General features: G+C 32.9%; 4 protein-coding genes across 10 annotated transcripts in view; 3 read left to right on the top strand and 1 right to left on the bottom strand.

Annotated features, from left to right (window-relative positions):
* The window catches only part of LOC131849581 (eyes absent homolog 2), a 59,854-nt gene extending 55,075 nt beyond the window's left edge, over positions 1-4,779 (top strand). For all 4 annotated transcript variants that reach the window (XM_059199678.1, XM_059199677.1, XM_059199679.1 and 1 more), the window contains exons 12-16: positions 363-452; positions 1,209-1,420; positions 3,034-3,156; positions 3,671-3,792; positions 4,484-4,779. In XM_059199678.1, coding sequence (XP_059055661.1) covers positions 363-452; positions 1,209-1,420; positions 3,034-3,156; positions 3,671-3,792; positions 4,484-4,665 — 729 coding nt within the window. In that variant the 3' untranslated portion in view covers positions 4,666-4,779. The remainder of the gene's footprint in view (positions 1-362; positions 453-1,208; positions 1,421-3,033; positions 3,157-3,670; positions 3,793-4,483) is intronic.
* Positions 4,780-10,629: 5,850 nt separating this feature from the next.
* On the top strand, positions 10,630-16,811 carry LOC131849793 (intraflagellar transport protein 52 homolog). Its single transcript, XM_059199912.1, has 9 exons — positions 10,630-10,793; positions 11,743-11,960; positions 12,680-12,815; positions 13,317-13,465; positions 14,136-14,284; positions 14,962-15,109; positions 15,407-15,510; positions 15,953-16,094; positions 16,485-16,811. The coding sequence occupies exons 1-9, from the start codon at positions 10,678-10,680 to the stop codon at positions 16,652-16,654; spliced, it is 1,332 nt and encodes a 443-aa protein (XP_059055895.1). The 5' UTR covers positions 10,630-10,677; the 3' UTR covers positions 16,655-16,811.
* A 408-nt stretch (positions 16,812-17,219) lies between these two features.
* LOC131849826 (transmembrane protease serine 9-like) lies at positions 17,220-21,269 on the top strand. The gene is made up of 7 exons (XM_059199951.1): positions 17,220-18,124; positions 18,199-18,349; positions 18,825-18,986; positions 19,153-19,246; positions 19,453-19,611; positions 19,956-20,026; positions 21,089-21,269. The coding sequence occupies exons 1-7, from the start codon at positions 17,251-17,253 to the stop codon at positions 21,267-21,269; spliced, it is 1,692 nt and encodes a 563-aa protein (XP_059055934.1). The 5' UTR covers positions 17,220-17,250.
* Positions 21,270-25,964: 4,695 nt separating this feature from the next.
* LOC131849848 (nucleolar protein 4) overlaps positions 25,965-26,834 on the bottom strand; it is a 168,305-nt gene continuing 167,435 nt past the window's right edge. For all 4 annotated transcript variants that reach the window (XM_059199973.1, XM_059199975.1, XM_059199974.1 and 1 more), the window contains one exon: positions 25,965-26,643. In XM_059199973.1, coding sequence (XP_059055956.1) covers positions 26,405-26,643 — 239 coding nt within the window. In that variant the 3' untranslated portion in view covers positions 25,965-26,404. The remainder of the gene's footprint in view (positions 26,644-26,834) is intronic.

Here is a 26,834-nt window from a genome sequence, read left to right as displayed (position 1 = left end):
GTTCAGGGATATTATTATATACATGTCTGGTCATCCCTAAATCCCTAAATTGCTCACATAGTAACGGTAGAGCAGGGGACTACAAACTGTGACTATGTGTAAAGAACAGCAAGAGGAGTCATAAGTTTTTTGATGCCACATTTTAGTCCATCCAGTTGACTTTCTTACCAATTCTTCTGAACTATAAGTATATAGCTAGCCAAAGTGGACAGTAAGGATAGTGGTAATAAATTATAACTTCATAAGAGGTGAAAAGGTCCTATAATGTGTTTTTTCGTTAGCTTTAATTAATGCAACTGCAACCTTTTTTATACTATCCATATTTTCCCTGGGATTTACTGATTTACATTTTAACTTTACAGGATACTCAACAAATAGTTCAATTAGGATTCAGAATGGAGGAAATGATATTCAGCTTAGCTGATACACATTTCTTCTTCAATGATGTAGAGGTAAGGTTTTTAAACATATCACAACATTTAAAGTAATTAATAAACCACATATTTTTACATATTAAAAATTACATTGCTTTATATAGAAATTGGCAATTGTCACCTTTTTTAGTAGTTGGAATGCCAAACAAAAAACCATCCAATGGTTACTGCTTACCATAAGAAACAGAGCCATGGGCTTGTTTGCCATACCATGTACATTAACAGCACCAAAGACACATCATTATGTGATAACTGTAATATAAATACCACTCATGCATTGCCATTCCAGAAAACTATACTGTAATTTCACCCTCTAGTCTGACTCTACACTTGTAACAGTTTAAGCTTACAGACCAAGCAGAATTGCAGCCCTGGCTGAAATGCTGCTGAGTCTAATTCTGCTATATTTAACCTGTAATCCGGAACAACAACAACAATTTTTTTTGTGGCAAATATAAGACAGATATAGCTAGATTGTTTTATACAAAGTTTACCTGCCTACCATGATTCCCATTTTTTTTATGGATGATAATGGAATGGTGCATCCGCCTGCGCTAACGGTTTACGCTGGCGGGGCACCAGTGGAGGATGATAAGATGAGCATGAGGTCAGGTCAGTTAGCCCATCGTGACAAATTCACCAAGAATTTATCATAATGGTTTCCAGGGGGTACCATTGTGACCGGGCTAACAATTCCCTTTCTCTCCCCCCCCCTCCCCCCCCACCGCAACATTCGCATTTGGCTGTTATAAATAAGAACTATTTATATTATAGGACTGCGACCAGGAACACATAGACGCGGTAGCAGCAGATGACAATGGCCAAGATCTATCTGCATACAACTTCGCGTCGGATGGATTCCATGCGGGAGCTGCACCTAACACCGGTTTATGCGCGCCTGGTGTCCGCGGCGGCGTTGACTGGATGAGGAAACTTGCTTTCCGATATAGAAAAATAAAGGACACATATAATAATTATAGAAACAGGTATGTTCATTTGTACTCTATTACATTATCTACCTGCCAAAAACAGTCTCATCAAAATCGATCCAGCCATTTCAGAGATTAGCCCGAACAAATAGACAGACAAAAATTGTAAAATATGTTATTTTGGTGTATATACCGTATTTATATTTATATGCAGGCAGTAAAAAACGGTTATTTCAATATTACAAACAGACACTGCAATTTTATTTCTATGTATACATTAATGAAATAATTAATTTGCCGTTTGGAACTACTAGAACAAACTAGAATACTAATATGTAGTTAAAGTACTAGAAGAGGTAAAAGGTGTATAACAAGATAAAATCTAGGACTTCTCCTAAGAGGTAAAAATTACTGAAATTGTTTTAATGTAAAGAACTTTTAAGAACTCTTTTACAATGAAAAATGGCCAGCTATCAAATAATTTATGACATTAAAAGAAATTAATATATATCAATTGAATCGCCTTGCTGTACCTATTACGCCATATTATTTTCCACCCGTTAACAAAATCAACAGGTATATTTCCGATTCAGCTGTCTTAACTAATTAGTACATTATTTCTAATTGACATCAAATCAGTTTGCGTCATGTTCTTAAACTAGAATGCAAAATATTTTTTTTCCTTATTTAGCATATTTTAATTAACAGTTTTGTTATTTCTACTATGTAAACATGTAATTGAACAAGCTGACGGTCCGACTGATGGTAAGGGGTAACTATCATCTATATTTTGGGGAAAGGGAATTGTTGGTGATTGATGTGGACTGTCAACCCCATTACTATCAATGTCCATTGTCAGGTGACCTCCACATGTTTTTCCTTGGAAAACCATCCTGTTAACTCTTCCTTCATCTTGCTAATTCCACTTATCCCACTGTTTTGTGTTGACTGGAAGAGATCACTTTTAGGATTAAGTCCACCTTTGCACATATTGTCTCTAAATTATGTTATCAATGAGGAAATCAGGAAATTATTCTATAAGGAATGAATTTGTCATTATAGGGTAATTGGCATCTCATGTTCATTTTATCATCCTCCAGCGGTGTCCCGCCAGCGTAAACCGCACAAGCAGTGCTCTGTTCCACTGTCATCCATTTAAAAAAAACTTTCGCCTATATGATCTGCAATACGCCCGTACAGTAATATGTGCAGTAGTTTTTTATTGATACTGGACTGAATATCGGATTAACGCAGGATGTGCCAGCATCCTGCGTTAATGATAAACATTGGCGAGCTACTAGGATGACATAAACAGCACGAAGTGAAAATAGTTAGCTCAACGTGATAAATTGACGAGGAATTAACCACAATTATTTCCAAAGAGGATCATAGTGAGGTATATTGCTGGCTATATTGCAGGGCTAGTAGTTTTGTTTAGTAGTGTCCCATTATTAACAGTGAATGCTCCTCTTATATACAGTGATTTATTTAAAAATATGTTTATTTGTATACATATAAAACAAATTCCCCCATTGATTCTGTCTGTATAAACTCAAACACTAAACGATTTTCTTTAACAACAGATTGATTCCTGCACATGTTTTAAATGTATAATTGAGTAGTTTTGTGTACGCTAGTTTTGTATTAAACTTTAATTTTCTATTTTACAGTGTTGGCGGTCTATTGGGTCCAGCAAAGAGAGAACAGTGGTTACAGCTCAGGGCGGAGTTGGAACAAGCCACTGACAACTGGTTGACCCTGGCTTGCAAATGTCTCAACATGATTAATTCTAGGTAGTAACTTATTTTATGATAATAAAAAGAAATGCCGAACCAGATGGAAAATGGTAACCATTATGTATATAGGCTATTAGAATAAACATGTACTACACAATTACTGTAAAAAGTACCAACTTTTTAAGCCATATATTGTCGCGAAATTCATCGATTGAAAGCAAGACTATATATCCAATTCTAAGAAAAGAAAATAAAGACATAACTTTAATATACATTAAAAGTCATACATGCATGCATGCATGAATTATTCACAATACATCTTGAAAATCAGAGTGAAAGCAACCACCTCAAAACCACAGATCATCAATCATCCATAGATAACAGATATGGATTTGGCACTTATGTGACAGTGACATTAGCACAATATATAATATTACACTAAATTTTTAATACATAATATTACATGATTAGCATTACAGACGACAAAACAATATTCCACTTACGTTAAAAAAAGTATAAATAGTCTTTCTTTTGCATATTATGTTATATTAATTTAATATCTATATAACAGGGAGAACTGTGTGAATGTGCTAGTGACCACGACGCAACTGGTGCCCGCTCTAGCCAAGGTGTTGCTGTTCGGGCTCGGTGGAGTGTTTCCCATTGAAAACATATACTCCGCTACTAAGACAGGTCAGTGGATATCATTCATTCATTATTTAACGTTAATTGACGTAAAAAACTGTAAGTCCGATTTTTATTTTCATACCGATGTAAAAAACGATAAATCCTATTTTTATCTTAATTCTGAATATAGAATTGCGGTTGGGTTTCTGATTATAATAATAAAGAGGAATATGGACAATATATGCTCTATATGTATAATTAGTAAAAATCACGGGATCTTACCACGTTTTATATTTATTTGCTGAGTTCCCGATATTTAGTTTACCCGTGATCATGGTGGTTGAAACACTACCGAAATATCGGGAACTCAGCAAATAAATATAAAACGTGGTAAGATCACGTGATTTTTACTAATTATACGTATAAATAATGACCGCGTCAAGTTTAAAACAGTAAATATATGTTCTGTTTTAACCCAATATCTATTGTAGTAAATCTGTGAAATACAGTGCTGGATTATAATTATTACTTCCTAACACAGAAGTGTCTAAAGTCAAGAATTTGACTTAAGAATTTATAAGTAATAATTATTCATTCATATAGGATAATTTCAGAAAAAAAAATTACTAAGTATAAAAAAAAAATTTGTTTTATAGGATTTGTTTGCTGTGCCCAAATTAAACGTTAAATAAATATAAAGTAAAATATACTAATTATTACATAAAACTTTACCATTAATTAAGCAATGTTTTGTCAGGAAAAGAAACGTGTTTCGAGAAAATTAAGCAACGCTTCGGCGAGAGGTGCACATACGTTGTGATTGGAGACGGCCAAGATGAGGAGGCCGCGGCCAAAGCGAAGAATTACCCATTCTGGAGAATATCCAGCCACTCGGACATAGCCGCGTTGTACAACGCACTCGACATGGGCTTCTTATGATTTGCTGTTATCCTGGTACTCGTTCCGTTGTAATTACATACCTTAAATTAAATTGGGCATTATTTAAATAAACAAAACTTAATAAAATTGCAATTGGAATCGTAATTGAAAGTATAAAAAGTATAGAAATTGTTTTTAATATTATCGCAGTTTAAAAATGTTGGATGCTCTGTAGACTTAGCTTATACCACAGTAGCAAAATTTAACAAGACAATAACCATACAGCTATTATATATGACGAACTGAGTCAATCATTGCAGAGACTATCACAGAATTTAAAATACTACTTAATACATACACAAAATATTCAGTTATCTTTTTGCTATTACAATGTGAATATATCTTTATCTCACAGCAGAAGGCCATATAAGATACACACTATGACATTTTTAATTTGTTTTGTTAGAATTTGTCACTGTGTACATGAAATGACGAAATTAGGTATAGATTTGTTAAACCATAAACAAACTAATACTTAATGTCCCTTTAAAAGTACAGTTATATTTATATATAATTTTTTTAAGTTAGTTGGCCTAACTCATATTTACTTTTTAGTTTAAAGCTCAAAGTTAGCTCAAACTCTACGAACAAAAAAATAATTGTATATAAATTGTAGAAACTCTACATAGCAGTTAAGTCCATCCCTACTACGTAAGTTTTATATATTCTATACATTGTACAGATTTAGAGAAGTTTTATAGTTCAATGAATATATGAACGACTTCATATTATTTTATTATTTCTTTGTATGCAAGACATGCATCAAACGAAAGACTTGTTCCTCTGCTTTTGAGCACAATTTTTATAACCATTTCAACAATATATATGTTGCACATTTAAAAAAATAAGGCGATAGTTTACGAAAGGCCTAAATCATATTAACGAGAGCTCAGGAGAAAAAATAAGCGATAAATACTTGGGGTTTGTGCACTATTGTAGGCCAAACTGATATTAGAAAATGACTGAATCAATAGCATAATTCCTCCCCTACAGACTATAGAAAATAAAATCAACTTATGAAATGCCACAACAGACAATCATCTAAATATTCGAATAATATTAGTAGAATTTTGGTAACTTGCCAATCGCTCATTATAACTGAAATGTACCAATACAATTTTGTTGCAGTATTTTAAAAAAGTATTTAAAACTATTTTTCTCTTGAGGGGGAAGGTATAGGTACAGCATCACCTAGAAATGGCACAGTCTTTTATATATCATTTTTAAAAATGAAATCATATTTCTATCATATTAAAGTATATCTCCCTCTTGAATTATAATACAGTGGACCCGCGGTAATCCGGCCCCTCTTGTAATCCGACATGGTCTATTATTTATTATTGAATATTTTTTTGACAATATACTTCAAAGTGCATATACATACATACATATATAACATAGAATCTTGTCACTGGATCTGTAATTTGTCGGATTACAACATACTCTTTTGTAAAAAATTCCGGACTATAGGGGACCCTTAGGCAGCCCTCTATAACTCCGATGTCCGATGTAAGTTCGATGGTCCGACACTGCCTTGCAAAACGTTTGTCGGATAACCGGGGATCCACTGTATATATTAATTATTTTCCGATTCCTTTAGTATTGCTCATAACTTACCATCAAGTTAGCCGCAAGCTCGTTTACCCCATATGTAATTAAAAAATTGCCTATATAAATTCAAAACGGGTCTATTAACGTCAATAGGTGTATTACCTAGGAAGCTCCATTCGTTTAGATAATAATTAGTTGCTGTACCAACGATTCAGTTGTAAAAGACTTTATTTTGTGGAACGTAGCAATATTTGTAATGTTAAATGAAATAGACAAATTTAAGAATATGTAAATACAAATTAAAACGTTAAGTTAGCTTCTCGATGTTTGCGGAGCGGTGCGGTGTGATGCGGTGCGGTGCGGTGTGATGCGGTGCGGTGCGGTGTGATGCGGTGCGGTGCGGTAGTTTTCGTTTAAAGTTAGCAAAATAACGCGTCGGAATTGTTCGCACCGAACCGCAAGCATCGAGGTGGTACCTATAGTATAATGAATATAGCTTATTCTTATTACGTTCTAATAGGAATATGGAATTTAATTCGAAAGTTATCATTAATCGAATTGTAAATAAAATTATATTATTTGAGAATTTATATAGTTATTGTTTTATTTCATTCACAAAGACATTCTAAGCCTTATCCAGACACCTTTATTTGTTACTAGCAGTTACCCGCGAACGCTGTTTTTAAATAAGGATAGATTTTCCTTAATAATATAAGTAGTAATAATAAAATAAGTATAATCTAGTGAAACAATCAACAGTCAAACTTTATTGATACCCTTTAGTCCTTTTTAGTCGAGAAACGGCAACAAACTTTCGCATACTTTCGCATTTATACCTTAATGCTTTAATTCGTATTAATATTCGGATTAATAACAAATTAATGGATTGCTTAAAAAGATATATGTTATATAATAATAATAATAATAATAATGTTTATTGAACTAATATTTAGTACAGCCTTGACAATATTCTTGCAAAAATAAAATTGCTTAGTAAATACAGCAGCGTTTTGTACACGTTTACTTTATAGTTAAACAATTCAAATAATATTAAACAACAAACAAATAAAAACGACATATATAACAAAATAAATTTAAGTCCTTAATAAATGCATGCTGATGAAACAAATATCAATTCTAAGTAGTTAGATAATAATTTGTATGTTAAATTGGACACAATCCTTATTTTGCAGAATTATAGTGGGTACATAATAAACTAACCATACAGCAGTACCAGTACCAAAGAAAGAAAACTACCCCCCGTGCTAGTTTTTATTAAAAACTGTGTTACGGCAAGGTAATGAGTCAAGCTCGGTTCATACTAATGATACATTTAAATATAGGCTCTATTGTATTCACTTACAGTTGATTTTTACATTCTATTACTGTTCACATACAACATGAAATAAGCGCGTGATCATCCAAAGGGGCAAATAACAAACAGTATATGCAAACGAAACAGATAAATATTCGGATTACAGACTAATTCATAAAAAGAAACTTAATAACTACTACCAGACAATTTATTAATAATAACAATATATTTACTATTTCTATGTTTTGAATATATATAAATATACACACGCACACACACACACACACACATATATATACATCTTTTACAGTATATTTCTTACACATATTTAAATATACATTCTATATACGATATATATTTACATAGACAAATACGTGATTATTTAATGGGATTTGTATAATAGAATACACAATAAATTTTATCAATAAGATACTACTAATTATAACATAATAATGTATAAATGTAAATACAGTACATATATAATGTATATATGTATAAACGTATACAATGTAAATATTCCACTAAAGACAGATGGACACAAGTATGGAGTATATTTGTTAAAGCATTAAATTATTTTAATTATCCATTCTATATATACCCATTTATACATAAGTTTTAATAGGTTTTCAGTTCCACAATAATCCAATTTATTCAAGAATACATGCAGTGCCTCTCGACATCTATGTCTCGACATACTTTTCAGCGGTACAGTTTTACAGATGTGATTGTATAAGAAAGGTGCTAAGAAGTAAGAAAAACCTTGAGCAAATGTTGTTCTACATGCAGGAACCCTATATGCCTCATGCAATCTTCTACCAGAACATATAATTTTAGGATCTAAACACGTATGTTGTCTAAGTATAGCAGTTTTGATAAAAAGCTGTCTTACGTTCAATACCTTAAATTGTTTGTATAACTCCGTTGTTGAATATCTAAAATGTTTAAAATTTATCACTTTCAGAATACATCTTTGGGCCCTTTCTATTTTCAGAAGAGTACTTTTTCTGGCACCTCCCCATACTGAAATGCCATATGTACATATAGACTGACACAGAGCTATGTACACAGTTTTACTAACCTTTTTATCTTTTAGAGATCTAATTCTTTTAAAAATCGGTATAAGTTTTCGCATTCGAGATTTTATAGTTTCAATATGTTGTTTCCAATTCAAATTTTGATCTATTACAATTCCAAGAAGACTATCTACCTTAGAAAGAACAAAACAGTATTAAAATCCAGAAACATCACAAGTATGCATTCTCAATGTAAAATTTATATTAGGTTGTAAATTATTTCTCATCGAAAAAGTTATATATTGCGTTTTATTCAAATTTAATGTCAATATATTGTAGTCCAACCAATTGGCTACTTGGCAGATACCCTTTTCTGCTGATAGTCTAGCCTCCTCCCATGTAGAACCTTCAAATAAAATAGCTGTGTCATCCGCAAAAGTTATTACTTTACCATTTTGTATTTTCATATTACATAGACTGTTTACATATATCAAGAAGAGTGTAGGTCCTAGAACGGAGCCTTGAGGTACGCCAAATGTAAGATATTGTCTGGAACTGTACAAATCTCCTATTCGAACTTTTTGTGACCTATTTGATAAATAGCTTTTAAGATAAAGATTCTAATCTGTGTAATAATAGGGGACCAATCAAATGCTTTGGCTATATCTAGAAATACCCATTATTTTCTTCTTCCTGTCAAGATTTTCCAATGTGAGTTACTAAATTTTCGATTGCATCAATAGTCGATTTCTTTCCCCTAAAACCAAATTGATTTTGACCAGATAGTTAATCAAACGTTTATTAATAATTTTTTCCTCTTTTTGATAGAATTGGTGTTGGGTAATTAGCCAATCTTTATCCCCCGTTTTAAAGATGGGAACTACAATGGAGTATTTTAAAACATCAGGAAACTTACCTGATGATAAACACAAATTACATATATGAGTAATAGGTGCAATAAGAGAATTAATGTTTCTTTTGAAAAATATAGAAGACATTCTATCCCAACTGACAGAGTTACTATTCTTTAGCGACATGACCGAATGGTCACAAAAGAATTTAATGGACCATTTTCACTTTTGGAGATAGATACTAGTTTATGTTCGGTTAGGTTTAATCTGTTTAATACATTATTTGCCAGTTTCTTTCCAATAGTTATGAAATTGTTTATATAATCAAGGTGGAAGTTTTAATCAATCCATACATTTAACGTAAGGTATACTATATTTTTACATTTTTGCAAAGATTTATTATATGCGTTTTTTAAATTGTGGAGAATTTTATTGCAATGATTTCTGTAACGCTTGTAGTTTCTAAGATTTTATCATTGGGTGATTTTATGTGTCTTTTAAAGTGTCTCTGAATCTCATTGCTAACAGTCAATATTGATTGTCTGCAAGGTATGTCGCGTCGATTTATTAATTATTGCAAGTAGTGTATCCATAAATATCTCGACTTTATCTGGGTCATTTATTAAGAATATGTCCATCGCATCATTAATAGTTCAACAACCTTATTATAATCCATTCTATCAACAGTTTTATTTTTGAGATATTATTGGACTGCAATGTTAATGTCATGTTAACATACAACATGGTCATCTTATCATTGTTAACATTCTAGTATCTGATTTAACGAAAAAATGATCAAGACATTTATCAAAACAAAAGAATAAAAGAAGACAGTTGTTGCAAGGATCCAGATATTCAACAGCATCATTACTATCCTTGCCAATATTAATGTTAATATCTCCAAAAGTAAATGTTAGGAATCTTTTTAATATCAGTTAATAATTTGTCCAAGGAACTTATGAAATTATTTGGCATGAAGGAGATCTATATACGCATATGAATAAATCTCTGCCGACATTAACAACTAGACAGTCTGCATAAAATTTGGTTCATATACATGAATATTAGTTAATTTTGGATTATCTGGTTAATTTACAAAATTATAATATAAATATGTGTACAAACCTAGAAAAAAAATTCAAGTTTGTTCATGTCGGTAGTCAGGACAACGAGTGTTGCTTAGCAACAAGTTACAAACATACAAACATTGTCAAATCATCGGTGTCAACAAAGGTGGTAAAAATAAATGCAATTGAAGTAAAAAAAATATTATAATTTCAAAATGAAATCTGTTGTTAACACAATACTATTTGATATATCAAAAAACGAGATATTCAAAATAAATGAGAATTATAAACTACTTCATAGAAAATTGAAAACTACGTGGAAAGTTATGATGTAAGTTGTTAAAATAATAACTAAAATATATTATTAAAAGGAGTCCCTTTAGGCAAAGTTCCGAAGATACTGGCAGCGGAATAGCTAGACAGTCCAAGGTAGCTGCCAGCTCTTCGGTCTTCTGTGATGTCGACTAACCTTATCGTTATTTCTTTGAAAAGTCTTATGACTAACCTTTTCGTTATTTCTTTGAAAAGCTTATAGCGCTAGGACCCCACGGACCAATTGTTAATGTCGTTCGAAATAGGTAAAATATTAATAGCATGCTTTGTAAAAAATCGTCTGGATGAATCTGTCCCACCTATTTTAATAACCAAGCATTCTTTGTAAGCGCTAATTCAGATGTAGGGTGCAGAATAAGAAGTCAAATTACACGATAAGAAGATTAAAGAATTCAAACCAATCGGAGTCCAAACGAGAAATCTTAATCCATCCAATTATTGACGTCCTTAATTCCTCTCTAAGTTTGTGGGTATCCTTTTTCTTGATGATATGGTGCACCTGCCTGCGCTAACGGTGTAGGCTGGCAGGGCATCAGCAGAGAATGGTAGGATAAGGATGGAGTCAGGTCTGTTAGCCCATTGAAGTCAGGAATTTAATCAATCCATACATTTAACGTAAGGTATATTATAACTCAAAACTAATATAGTACATAGGGGGAAAGGTGAAAAATAAAAGTTCCCAATAATAACGCGGTAAACCATCGTGGTAAACTGCTATTTACCAAGATGGGCTAACTGACCTGAACTCATGGTCATTTTATCATTCTCTATCGGTGCTCCACCAAAGTAAACCGTTAGCACACACGGGTCCATTTCATTATAGTCGATAAAAAAAATTGCGTAGATCTAAATAAATAAATAAAGTAAATTTTTCCTTCTTTATTATCAATTTACAAAATAAAATAGAAACTAAACAGCAACTTAGCATTATGCTGGAAATATTCTAGTAATCGGGATGAACTCTCCCCAAACATCCTTCAAGACGTCAAGATCCTAGTAGTAGCTGGTCCTCAGAACGTGTTCACAGATGAGGAGCTGTCCTGCTTGAAGAGTGTGGTGGACAGGGGAGATTCGGTACTAGTCGCTATGACTGACGGCGGCGAGGAACGGATGAATACGAATATAAACTTTTTTTTAGAGGAATATGGTATTGTTGTTAATAATGGTAAGTATTTACTATATTCCCGTATAATAATAATAATAAAACCTGGACAATTAACACAGCGTCATGTAATCCCAAGCTAAGCAGTGTTTTTGTTATAGAAACTGGTAAAATTATTTAAATGCATCTTTTCAATTCATACATAATGTTCATAGAAAACACCCAGTCCAATACAAACAATCATACTCATAAGATGCCATATACCTATATAAATATTTATATCTTGTGAGGAATCAAACCCCCAGTCATAGGAAATAAAGCGGTGTATCGCTAGACTATGAAGACTGTTAATAAATAAAACAGTGAAAGTGTAACTAAGAAAAGTTTAAGTGTTGTATATAGATAAATTGACAAAGAAGCTGACGATTCATGTAATCATAAATGGTAATCGACAGCTATATCTGTTGTTGACCTTTATGCAAGGAATCGTCTGCTCCTCTTAACTACAAGTTAAGAAACATGAGTGGACACAGTAGGTTAAAATTGTTTGTTTAATAATTTTATCTCACACACCTCTACTTCCATGCTGCCCTGGTGATTTTAGATGAGATGATTATCTCACCTTTCCAATGAAACGAAGCCTTGTAGTTTAAGAGCAGGCTGCTTGGCTGCTGAAATTTGTGAGACACAGGGGCATCTTTCTCACCTTTCATTTATCATCAATAAGGCTTTGTAGAAAGTCTACCTAATTCCATCTTCAGATCTAAATTTTACACTTACAGATTGCGTGGTACGTGCTAAATACCACAAGTTCTACCACCCGAAGGAATGCCACATATCCAATGGTATCTTGAACCGCGCCGTCATGAAGCATATTATGAAAATGCCAAATTACTCCAGTGAATCTGATGATTACCTGTAAGTCTAGTAGTGTTAGCATTTATTTTTAAGCTAGTTTTTTCTAATTTGTATTATATAGTATATAGAGTGAAAAGTACTAGGACTGTATGATGTACTCGAAGTTAAACTGTAACTACTCGGATTAAGTCTCGATGCAAAGTATATAAGTACATAAATACTATAGTATATATAACTATATACTGTTACATATAGTATTTGTGTACTATATGTATAGAATATATATCAATTAATCTAGCGTCGTAACTCCTAAATAAATCGACGGTTTTATTTGAAATCTGAATCTCGAATGAAATCTCGCTTCGCAGCTTTAATGTATTAAAATATATTTTATTCAGGGGTTACTTAAAATAGCCGTGGAAGGGGAGTGGTGGATTGTTCGACAATCAACACTATCTCTGACTACCCTACAATAACAAACATTCAAATAAACTAACAAATACAAACATTCCTAACGGTATATTTATTCTATTTATAGAAATAATAATTGTATTATTTCAGTGAGGACCCGGCGACGCCTAACTTTGTGTATCCGTACGGCGCCACTTTGACCGTTAAGAAACCAGCGGCAGCCATTTTATCCAGTAGTGACGTATGCTACCCGGTCAAGAGGCCGGTAGCAGCCATGCATACCTCTGAGAAAAGTGGAGGCAAGTCAATTTTTAGGATGGTACTATATTATAAATGTATATCTTATATTTGACGTCGTTGTTGGGTCAGGGAAATTAATTACAAATCTATTCAAAGGTTTTAATATTATCAATTCAAGATTATCTCTTTGCTGGAGATTTTACGTAGTTTTCTGCTTTAGTCATAGGTTTTTTGTTTAAAAAATATAAAAACGTCCACAATAGATGCAAGCGTGCAAAGTCAGGGCGGGTCGCCAGTCCATAGTAAACATATGTAACAATTAAATATAACATGCGAGTTTTATTTTCAGTTGTATATAACAACTATATTATTTACTGCAGGTAGTAGGTAATATTATTGTATTTGTCTCTATTTTTTTAATAATATATAGCCTTCATGAGTCGATAACACCCTTAGCTTTCTGTAGGTGAAATAATATTAAAATAAATTAAGATTTTTTCAGTTATTCTACTGCATACAATTTTTTTTCTTTATGATATTAGTTAGCTGTGTTCTGTTGAAGGATATGAGATGGCATGTCCTCCGGAATGAGAACGGATGAAGGCTATTATGAACATAGCATGATGACATGATGTTCATAGTGCTGCTCATACACTTGTTATTATATAGATATTAGATATGCATACATTACAGTACTCTTTAAAAATGAGTGCTTTAATTTTATTTTAGGCAAATTATTTGTAATTGGTTCCGGACATTTCTTTGCCGACCAGTACCTGGAGTGTGAGTGCAACGACCTCATCCGTGAGATGATATTCAATCATTTGGGCGGAGTAACGGACTTACATCTGAATCCTATCGATGTGGAAGATCCTGATGTAAGTACATAGTTCCTGCATGTTATGATACCCTAATAGATATGTAATTTTAAGCATTTATCTATATATAAATTTAGGTATCTCTCGGCAAATCTGCATTCCGACATTAGGCTTATTTTACAGCTATACGGCAATCTGAGTTTTGCGAAATATGTCTTAGAGCTGCCGTACATTCCCGACGAGAATCGGAAGGTTCATGCTAATGACGTATTCGATAGTTGCTACTCCCCGCTATCTTTGATAATGCGCCAAGTGAACGGTACGGCCCGTACGGACTGAACCTGATAATGTGAACCTAGTCGTACATTATAATAATAAAAATGAGTCTAATAATGGACAGTTCACACAACACTATCTTGTCCCAAGCTTAACAGAGCTTGTGTTATAGATACTAGACAACTGATAGAAATACTTGATTATTTTTTTGAATACATACATAGGTAATATGCTTAGAAAACACCCAGACCAATACACAACCATACACATGAATATAAATGTTTACATGGGAGGAATCGAACTCGCGACCATAGGAGGTAATGTAGTATGCTTAACCCCTAGACCGCCGAGATCTTAATCTTTTTGTTACAAAAATGGATCAAAATAAATAATGTAATAACTATAATGTTACCAAATAATATCTGAGTGTATTAAAATACATCTTATGAATTGATTTCCAGACCAATGAATACCGAACACTTGGTGACATGATGTGGCTCAGCAGCGTGCCACTGCCAGAGCCAGCGACCGCCCCTCCACCTCGGCTGGTGCCATTACACCCCCACGCGCTATTCACTTGGAAGTTGTTCTCTCTGAACCTCGCTCAGTGTTAGTATGCACATTTACATTGGAAGAAAATTGGTCTGTTTGATGAATACTGTATTTTATATTAGTATTCTCAATTGTTTGTTTTTAATGTTATAAATGGCGTATCAATAATGTAAGATGACAGAATGATAATGAAAGTCTGGTCGCATACAAGACCATTCTTTCAAATTTACTACAATTGACTAGTCACGAAATTTGACACTTTATTACTAAGAATGCATGCGTCCTTAGAAGTCTATGTGTGAGTGAGATAGATAATAATAGCACAGATAAGAGCATCATGTAATTTCGTTACAGTACCAGAAGTACTAGGACTGTATGATGCACTCGGAGTTAAACATGAACCACTCAGATTAATTGCTCCGCAATTTGAAACACCTTTCCCACCACTACAGCTCGCAGTAAGTATTCAAATATACTAGGAACACTACAGTTTTCCTTTAATTTGACCTCTTGTATGCTTCACGGCCTCTGGTAATGTGTTTTCATTTTACCGAGGTACACTTTAACAATGTCGTCTGTTTTGTTTTGTTGGTATATCTATTCACTAACTTGTGCCTGTAGCAAGGTGTTTTGCAATCTGTAAGCCGGTCTTAAACATGAATAATGGCAGTAAAATTATGGAGTCGGAAGGTATGTTACTTTAGTGTTTAAAATCGGCAACAAAAATAAAAACTTTGTGATACTACAAACATCACAAAGTTTTTGTAATGTTCATAGAGCTGTTATTGACTAACTTGTAACGTAACTTGTTGTTGGCAACCGTTGAATGTGTATTTGACAGCTCGTTTGTTATTTCAGTATTATAAAACAGCTAAATATCCATTGTTTTGAATGTTTTAGGTGTTTCCACCCACTTTTCGGGAACCACCGCCACCTCCATTGGAATTATTTGACCTGGATGAAGCGTTCAGTTCTGAACGTTCCCAACTCGCTAGACTTGCAAACAAGTGCCTTCAACCAGAAACATCCAGGATGGGAGGAGGTAATGACAGTTATTATTTCTACAGAAATAGGTTACAGGCAACCGCGGACTCTCAAATTTATTTGGTTTGGTATTGAAGTTTCATCGGAGACTCAATCAGAAATATTTATTTTATTATAATGACCATTAGCTTAGTGTGGGATAATAGATAAATTACATCTTAAATTAAGTTTTCTATTAAAGTAAGTTATTCATATTCTTCTAATAAATCTAGCTTCAAACAACACTTTTAAAGAAAGAGTATGTGACAGTTTCATTACAGTCAGATTGTTTGTAAGAGAATGCTTATAGCTATAAGATTTGCCCGTTCTAATTCAACTTTTTTTTAGTGTGTGGTCAATTTCGACAACTACGCGAGTAGTTTTTGATATTATATATTTGTATTATTAGGAGATGGACGTCAGCTGGAAAATGAATTGGAATATTTTGTGAGGGAGTGTGGACGCGTGGTACGTCTGTCACGTGCATCACCCCCTGAGGATGCGCCCGCTGGGAAGATCATATTGCATCAATTGGCCGTTCAACTCGCAACATATAAGAAAATAGCTCCCCGGGATTAATTAATAGAATTAGCAGATATACAAACAGAATACGTACAAATGCCACGGGTTACAATAGTCCTTAAAATAGTCGACGAAAATAAAAGACTGAGACTTCACTGAAATATGTCTGTTCATCATAATATACATAGTAATATTAACTTTTAGTAATTTATATATATATATATATGTATGAACTTTAAATATTACAATTAATAGAGATGTTAAATGATTATACTGTACTATACATTCAAACTTTTTAGTGAATACTTGCACCAATGTAAAAGATAGACTTCATACCAGTAATGGACTTAGATTTTATACGGTGTTATTAATAAGTGGAAGTAAAGTTATTATATTATGAGCAATTTTTATTTATACTTGGAATTTATGTTTGCCAAAGATTTAATAATAATTTGCAATTATTTATTTGCAAATTATTTCGAATTCAATAAAAACAATAAAAGCGCGTATTTTGTAATGTATACAGCTATTGAAAAATGGATATTAAAATTTCTTGGCCAATTGGCCAATGCTATCAGAAAACTCATAAAACTAACACAATAAATACAGTTTATTACTATGATCAATATTTTCACAATTGTATTTTGTAAACAATGAAGACATTGCTTGTTGTATTCATAATTTATTTAAATAATGCTATATGCGACAATGACTTTCTTAAACCTACAAAACTTGTGAAACGCTATCCAAAGAAAGTAATAACTGATGTGAGGCAAAATATACACATACTCCATTCAAAAAATATTATAAAGCCTCAACCTGCAGTATTCCAATTGAATCCGAAGAGGAAAAGGACGAAATATAATTCGTATACAGCTTTCCCAATAGCGAGTCTAGATCAGAAAGGGGTTGATATACCGGATAGTCCTTACTTTCCATTTAATGAAAACGTTGAAATTAAACCTAGAGTCAAGAAGGTATTACCCAGCACCATTTTAAATATATCAAGAAAGAAAAGGTCTGCTCCGGTAAAAAACAAACTCAGTATCAAGAGCAATGACGCTAAAGTAGCAAAACGAAAGATAAAGGACAAGAATGTTTCTTCAGGAAATAATCATGAAAGCACGATAGATACCGAAACAAGTAAAAATAGCAAGCACCGTGCCGTAAAAGATGTTAATAAACCAAAAAAGGACAGAACTATTCCTACACATTCTAATGCTACAATAGTCAAAGGTAGAAAAATAAAAAATGTAGCTAATAAAAATAATTCTAAAGTTAAAAACAATACTGCTTTTAAAAAAAGTAAGCCCAAACAACATAATAAACATGGTCGCAAGAAATCAAAGAAAATTAAATCTAAATTTCATTCCATAAAGAATACAAAAAATGCTACTAGGCATCCAATTAAGCCTAAGTATACAGTTAGAGAACCATTCTCAGAATCGAAAGGAAAAGACCGTAACATTCATAATAAAGATACGGTCTTTTCACATGTAAAACCACCAGGGCATCATAAGAATAAAGGTGTGTAAGGTAGAATTTTATTAAATAAACGATTGAAACACAGTGTTCATTCATTTTTCCTGAATCCCTTGTAGTTAAGAGGAGCAGACGATTAGTAGCTGCGAGAGACGCATTAATAGAAGAGTACCCGTATGTGGTGTCGATACAGAAAGGCGGAGAGCATTGGTGTGCAGGAGCTCTGCTGAATCCACGACTTGTAATCACGACAGCCAATTGTATCTGGAAGTGAGTATTCTAACAACAATTTTCGGTCGAAAATTTAGAATTAGTTACGAATCCCGGATGGTCAACGTTTGAGAAATTATGCCTTAAATATCACACAGTTTAGAAGCGAAATAAATTCTTTAATTAGTGTGTATTGCTAGAGATAACAATATATATATGAACTAATGTTGATGAGACACATAATGGAGAATCAGTAAGCTGGATAGCGAATGAACCCCACGACCTTAAATATTTTGCAAACAGTTGATATATGTTTGTGGCTCGTGCTGTAGGTACTTTCTGAGTTAGGTTATACTGACGATTATAAAGGGACAGAACTATTTGATGCTATCGTGCAATCGATAATGTGCTGATTGATTTTAAACTGAATCACATTGGATTCGGTACATTATCAGCAAGTAAAATAGGATGTATTTTATGGAATAGCGCCGTTGGATATCTAGTTATTGTTAAAGCGGTACATATATTCATTTAGATCCAGTCGAGTAAGTAGATTACGAGTGCGCGCAGGGTCACGTAAGGCGGAAGAAGGCGGACAAGTAGCCAAGATACAAGAGGTCATGAAACATCCGAAATGGAGTATAAGGCATAACCCTGACAATGATGTGGCACTTATACTACTCGATAGAAATATTAGGTAAGCGATATATTTAACTATATAGCTAGTTTTTATATAGCTGTAGTGGTAAATAAGCTTATGGTAAGCCTGATGTTAAGTGGTAACCGTCGAATGTTGACTGTGATAACCCATACATGACATATTGACAATATGGCATTATCTACCATTGATCGGATTTTTTTAGATTTTCAGATGCTGTACATGCTGTAGATTTGCCAAATCGCCTCATGTTACCTGCTTTTGAAGACGTCTGGATTACTAGCTGGGGATCTGAACGTGTAAGCTAACCATAAATTGTAATAAGTCGCATTAAATACGATAAGTCAAATCTATTCTAATCAAATCTAGTCAATTCAAAATGTATGAGTCAAGAACTAACACAAAACTTTCCTTTAATTTCGACTATAAATTGTTATAGACATATATTTGTGTTGTACATATTAATACAGATATATAATAATACATATTATCTATAAATTTATAGAGAGATGGTATATACGACAAGAAAGGCATGACGCTACAGGTGTACCACGCCCGCCTGATGGACCGAGATAAATGTAACAATGTCACACAGCGGTTTGGAATTACTGTCACAGAAAATTTCATCTGTTTGTCACAGACTGGCAGACGAGCACCTTGCACGGTGAGCTCTTATTGTTATTCGTTTAAGTTTACCTCTTGTTTACTTCACGGCTCTTAATATCGCGATTAAATAAGTTCATTGGCGTGAGTTGTGCGAGTGAAGGCCCTCTTATGGATTACTGTTTTATTTTGTAAATACATAAAACTTTAGGTCGACCAACTTGCGTGTTTGCGAACCAACACGGCCGTCTTATGATAACGTGATGCCCGTGGTTGCTGTCTATGTGTATAGGTGATGGTTACCACGTACCATTAGATGGGTCGTCAGCTTGTTTTCCATTTCAGTTACGTAAAAAGAAGTGGCATACTGCGGTTTCTAATGAATACTAACAATTTTATCGACAGCGCGACACTGGGGCACCAGCAGTAAGCGATGGTGTTGTATGGGGTCTCGCGTCGTGGGGTATTCGAAAATTGTGAGTATTTTTTTTAATCGAATATCTAAGGTAATTATTTTTATTTATTTTAGGTTTTTATACATGTATCAATAATCTGCACTAAATAGAGACTTGCAAATATTAAATAGGTCTAAATTAAAATAATTTAGTATATTACTAGCAATCTGCTATACGTGGGACCCTGCTTAACACGAAAAAGATAGCCCTATTTACGTCCTTGTGATACAATATACCTATAGGTACGTCAAATTTCATTAAAATCCCTTCAGCCGTTTAGTCGAAGAGGTACCAATCAAGTACAGTTACACACTTTCACATTTATTATATTATCATGAATAAAAATAATGTCCATACTTAATTTACTGTTAGCAAATATTTTCACGAAACAAAAATATAAATTTTATTTAGATCTTATGCAGGCTGACACACTTTTTTATTTATAAAACTATCTGTTACCAGCGACTTACTTTGCATAAACGTTTAATCGTAAAAAAGTATAGAAATCAACAAACATACGACTATCCATATATTTATACTAGCGGTTCCCGCGACCTCGTCCGCGTGGAAGAGTATTTTATTTTTATCAAATAATAGAATTTTCTAATATAAAAGCAGCCTAAGTTACTCCTTATGATATCAGCTACCTGCCGAAAAAAGGCCCGTCTAAATTGGTCCAACCATTTCAGAGATTAGCCGGAACAAACAGACCGAAAGACAGACAGACAAATATTATAAAAAAATGTTGTTTTGGTATATGTACCATATTTAAAACCTTAACGAATTATATATGAGCAGACGATGCCCGGGAATCAGCTACTTATCTTTATCTACATATACATCGCAAACTATATGGATATAAATAAAATGGCTGAGGAGCGATTTTATCCGTTTCTCGACCGATTCCCGTCCGAATATTGAAATACTCTCTTTTTTACTACATGCATATATATAGAATATATTCATATGCATGTAGTAAAAAACGGTTATTTCAATATTACAAATAGACACTCCAATTTTATTTATATGTATAGATGTTATATAGTATTGATTAATCACTAATTTACTCGTATTGTATTCTAGATGTGGCACGGAACGATACCCGGCAGTATTCTCGTACCTTGCATCGCAAACTAATATGGACTTTATTTTAAACGCAACACGACTTCTAATGGCTGAGGAGCGATTTTATCCGTTTCTCGACCGATTCCCGACCGTCCGAGCAACGTCTTCCTCCACAACCACTACTCTCTTTCCATATTAACTATATGTATTAAAAATGTATACAATAAAAATACTTATATAAATATCTACATTTGGTTTTTTTATGATATTAGAGAACATATTGAGGAAGAAAAAGGGAGTTGACAAAGTGCAGAGGTATGCTGAATTGCGTTACGCCATATTAAACAAATATACCTAAATATGGGCATTGGTGGCCGAGCAGTTAAGCACAATTAGTCTAATTACCCGTAACACAGGCTCTGCTTAGTTTAGGATAAAATGGCGCTGTGTATATAGTGTATCTACAGGCGATAGTGCTAATTGGTGGTTTGTATTCACACACTTAAACTTAAAAATGTAAAGTAATAATAAAATTATTTAAAAGAGCAACACGCAAGTTTCTTGCTCGTTCTTCTTGTGATGAGACAGCTTTCCGAATGAGCGGTAGATTAAAAAAATGTAATGACTATTCAAAAGTGCTTCAATGTAAGTTTATTTGAATAAATGATTTTCTATTCTATTCTATCACTCACCATAAAGAGGGCTGAGAGTTTGTTTAATCCAGATACTTAATCCAACAAATTAAACTTTTGTTAATTAACACGTTCGTAAAGACGATTATGTAACAAATTGACTGTTAAACAATAACAAACCTAAAATTGTTCAGTACAAGAACATAATAATAATCTCAGGACAATTCACACAGCACCATCTAGACCCAAGTTAAGCTAGGAAACGCTTGTGTTATGGGTACTAGACAACTAACTACATAGATATTTTTTTTTTCACATACATATTATACATAGAAAACACCCAGACCGACACAAACAATCATACTCATGAATACAAATGTTTGTGCCGTGCGAGGAATCGAACCCGCGACCATCGGACGTAAAGCGGTGTGTTAGACCGCTAGACCACCGAGGTCGTCGAACATAATATCGTAGATCATTTTTGGACAGTTTGAGATATGTTTATGAAATTTGGAACACATATTTATCTCGCAAGTCTCAATATAAATTTGACAGGTTTGTGTGATTGAAAGAGGGGGTCAAAAGTGGCTCCAGGTATAATGAGATAAGAAAGTAGGTATAATGAGATCGACAAACGATCTTCAGGTTCATTCTCCCGCTATTATCTCGCCATCCATAAGACATCACGTATATTTATTTTATGCCAATCAAAAACTATCTACAACCATTTTGTCCAGACATTTTTATCATGGTCCTTAATTTCAGAATAAAATAAGATTATACTTTATACCTGTATTTTAAGATAATATTCCAAAAATTTTAAGATTCTTTGTAGGTACTAAAAATACACGTGATGACGAAGGATCACGTGATTAATGGACGGCCCATAAGTATGTCGTCTATCCACCTGGCTCCAGGTCATGCCACACTGTTTACCGATTCGCGATCGCCACTATAGATATATAAACATACGTCTGCTTCAGGAGATATATAACGTAGGTCTATTAAAAAAAAATTAACCAAAATTAGTGTCAATAAGCATAGAGTAGGAAAAAATAAAACTCGAACTTCAGTATATGAGCATATTTAATATTTTCTTTTTCAAAATTGTAAAACTCACATTTTGAAATTGCAAAATTATAACTAAATTCTCATATCGTTAATAGTAACAATCGCCATTTTGTAATTCTCTCCATTTTTTTGTATTTCTCTCAAACTAATAATAATAATTGTAAACCATTTATACATCTATAATAATAATATATTTTAATGTCTAACAAATTCATTTTCTCAACGTATTTACCCACCACTTTCGATTTTTTTCGTAATCCCAACATCAACTTTCACATATTTCTAATCAACTTTTTTTTATAATATTCTAAACGTACTTTTTACAATATCCCGTAATTATACAATGACTACAGCATTTCCTACCGCACCGATGTTGTTCGTTTTAGAAAAAATATTGGAATGACTTTAAAACGAAGCTGACCTAAACTAAGACTAACATCAAAAACATCTTAACACATACATACAATACAATGAATGTAATCACCAATTCGTGTACGTACCCAAATCATATTGTTTCTTTGGCAATTTTAATATTCAAAAGTGAATTTACAATTTTTAATTAAACACTGGCTAAAGCTCTTTAATTCTATTGAGAAAAACTGGCAAAACACGTGAAACTATTATACATTTCAATATTAGTAAATATTCCGATTAGTACATATACATTCACTGCTGAACACACGCGTGGTCTTAACAATACTTCCATTTATATATACCGATACGTATGCACTGGTTTACCTTACAACCCCAGAACCCAAATCCTATATTAGAAAAGTTAAACATGTCACTAATATAGAAACAATCGAAAATGATGATTATTGTTAAATATATTAGTTAAAAAAAATGAACATTATAACCAATCTGTAATTTTGAATCTATAATCTTACTATACTACTATTATAATGGCTAAAGTTTGTGAGTATTGATGGACAGATGGATGGATGGATGTTTGTTACTCTGTCACGCAAAAGCTACTGAATGAATATTAATGAAACTTTACAATAATATAGCTTATATATCAGCGGCCACAGCTAGTCTCAAATATATGTTAAATTGCCACTATCGGTTTGCTGTTGAAATTATCATGAAATAGTAAAATTTACTGTTTTGTAATTACTATACAGTAATTTAATTAAGTATTACCTTTTGCCAGCACAAGTTAAATAGATGATATATTGGTTCATGTTATATTGAAGAGAATTGAGAAATATATAAAAAAAATAACTTCATAATAATATAGGACTCAGGCATTTCACATACAGCTAACGTAATCCCAATTTACGCTACACGCAGCACTAATATACTGTGGTTGCTGGCAACACTACACCCATCAGCAGTGAACGTGTCAATCACTTCTCCTTTTATGAATCGGTTGAAAGTTTAACATGATCTTTGAATTTGCCATACCTTTATAACGACACAGCATATTCAACTTTAAGCACATGTAATTATAATATAATATTTCTTACAACCGATTCTTTTGAGGACCAACAATTTCAACTCGGCGATGTTAGAGTGATTTTACACAATTGGAAATATTAACTTTAAAATTAATAGCAACTTATGAAGCGTTTATGACGTAATTATTCTATGTAAGTTTAAAACTAAAACTAGATACACAGATAATCGGAAAATTTGACTAACACTGGCCGAGATATGAATATGAATATAAAATTAACTAAAATAACTTTAACAGAATTAACAACATGTAACAGGACGAGGTATTTGTATTTATTTAAAAAAAACAGTAGGCCAAATATTAATTAAAATAGTGTATTAGGACTGCAAGAATTGTTATACAGTATTGAACCTTATTTTGTACACCACAAGCAGTATTTCTAACATTACAACCTACCTATAGTACTTGGCCATAAAATCTATGGTAACAAATAGATATACGCACGAACTTGCGTCCATTGTACTGAGCAAAGCAAAAATGATTCATCGTATTATATAAACGAAAAATATAAAGATATGGAAATATACATTGATATTCAAAGATAAGTTTGGATGGAACCAATCACCAAAATCTCAAAATTTAATAGACAGACACATAAATCTTTTAAATAAGAAGATATAAGTTAGAAATATATTATTATAAGTTCAACTACTACAGCACTATTCGTATAATACAAAACAACAAATAAATTCGTGCCTCTTAACGCTAGAATGCGACTTTAGAACCTAGACTCTGACCTAACTAAGTAAAATGATGTACTTCGAACTCCGATTTTGAAGAATGCAGATAGGTATACCTATTCAGCCGCCTCGACTAAGCATGACTTCACTAAACTACGATCATCGCACCAGGCAAGAAAGAAAATAATCTATACACTAAAATCTCCCTGATTTTTTTCTTAATTCTAAATATACACAAAAATAATTTTGTACTCTTCCAACGAACTTCAAATGGCAACACGCTTTAGATTTTCTTTATTTTACAATTATGGCAGCTTTGTACGATCGCCGAAATATACAATTTTGGACTTAAGAATACCTTAGATTAAGGAATAATGTTCCTTAACCTAAGGGAGAGACTTACAATAATTATTCTCTATAGACTGGACAAAAACGAGATTTTAAAATTGATAAGTGGGCAACACTGTCGAACGCATAAACAAGCACCATACATTTAAACATTGAAACAGTATTGCCCAACTCAACATATATATATAATAATAAAATTGTTTTTTTAAAACAATCTCCTACATTATGGATTTCAACTGCGTTAGGTTGAATTTTTTGGAGGTGTGTGGGAACTACTCTCTTATTCATAAAAGCGCTAAGTATCTAATAAACCTATAGAACATCATCTGTAGAACTGTTACGTCCTTTTCTTTTGACCCATATACTTCATTTAAAAGAAAGTGACAAAACATTGTATAATAGTTAAAATGGGTTAGAATAATGTTTTAGTGTTTATGAATAAGGGGCAGTAGAATTTACTATTCAAGTGAGCACGACATAAAATCGTATTTTAACTAGAAATTATCTATTAATGACTATGAAAAAACATGAATATTAACTATCTACGGATGTCCTTAACTTTCATTATTGAATTTCATATTTTAAATATTTTCAAAATGCTTATGTTACTGTAAAAACCTGTTATTGATATATCTTTACTAATAAATCTTTGAATTTATCAACATGTTGAAAGCCAGGATTTAAAAAAAAACAAGTTTTAGGGGTGGATGTTACAAGTCTAAGATTAACCATATGTATCGATGGTAAAAACTTGAAATGCCCGAAAGCTAAGTTGTAACTTTTACCATTAAAAAAAGTAATTCTTAGATTTTACTGACATATCTTAGATTTTAAACTACTTCGGAGTTTTACAGTAACACTTATAGTAAATAAATAACGCCTTTCTCTGAAAACATTACGTTTTTTTCTCAAATAATTCACACGGAATTAGTATATGTATATATGTAATTATTATAATATATATAGTAATATTTGAATTTCGAACTCTTATAACACTTTTATAATGTCTTTACACTTTTGATCTATTTTAGAACCGAAACGTCAGTCAAATCCAAAGTTTTTATTCAATTCTCAAGTCACTGACACATTAAAAATATCCAAATTTAAACCCGAATATGTCTGGTAAAGACAATTTGGGTAACTCCTAGGCCTGATTCAAGAGTAGAGCCTCTAACTCGTCAGCGGACCGCAGCAAGAATGCAGCAGACTCACGGTAGCCGGTGATGAGCTGCCTAACTGCACCAACTTCTGCGCCTGACAGCTTATGAGATAGCAGCGAGGACTTGGAGGTGGAAGACGCCGCGGTACCAGGCAACGATGAAGAGGTAGAAGTAGCGTGGAGCGGAGCCGGCGTCGAAGTCTTCAGCGACAGGTCTGTTGGTGCTAATATTACGAATTGTTAGTATTACCTAATTAATTAAACATATATAAATAAAAACGGTTCAGTTACACTTTTTAAACACGAAAAGTGTTGACCTATTTATTAAATCATCGGTAATTTTTATGGAAAATATTTCTATTCTGATACATTTTGTATACATTTTTGTTGAGCAAATATTTCGATGTTTTTTTAA

Source organism: Achroia grisella, unplaced genomic scaffold (genome assembly GCF_030625045.1).
Source record: "Achroia grisella isolate CSIRO2021 unplaced genomic scaffold, CSIRO_AGI_Agris_v1 utg660, whole genome shotgun sequence".
In the NCBI taxonomy this organism is placed as follows: Eukaryota; Metazoa; Arthropoda; class Insecta; order Lepidoptera; family Pyralidae; genus Achroia; species Achroia grisella.
This window is presented reverse-complemented; position numbering and strand designations above follow the sequence as displayed.

Bases quoted from the DNA above. Each gene is read 5' to 3' on its own strand.
- LOC131849826 (XM_059199951.1), top strand. From the start codon at position 17,251: ATGAAGACATTGCTTGTTGTATTCATAATTTATTTAAATAATGCTATA. The intron at 18,350-18,824 runs GTGAGTATTCTA...ATATTCATTTAG, and splicing joins ACAGCCAATTGTATCTGGAA to ATCCAGTCGAGTAAGTAGAT. The intron at 19,247-19,452 runs GTAAGCTAACCA...ATAAATTTATAG, and splicing joins CTAGCTGGGGATCTGAACGT to AGAGATGGTATATACGACAA.
- LOC131849793 (XM_059199912.1), top strand. From the start codon at position 10,678: ATGAAATCTGTTGTTAACACAATACTATTTGATATATCAAAAAACGAG. The intron at 14,285-14,961 runs GTAAGTACATAG...ATTGATTTCCAG, and splicing joins TCGATGTGGAAGATCCTGAT to ACCAATGAATACCGAACACT. The intron at 15,110-15,406 runs GTTAGTATGCAC...ATTTCGTTACAG, and splicing joins CTCTCTGAACCTCGCTCAGT to TACCAGAAGTACTAGGACTG.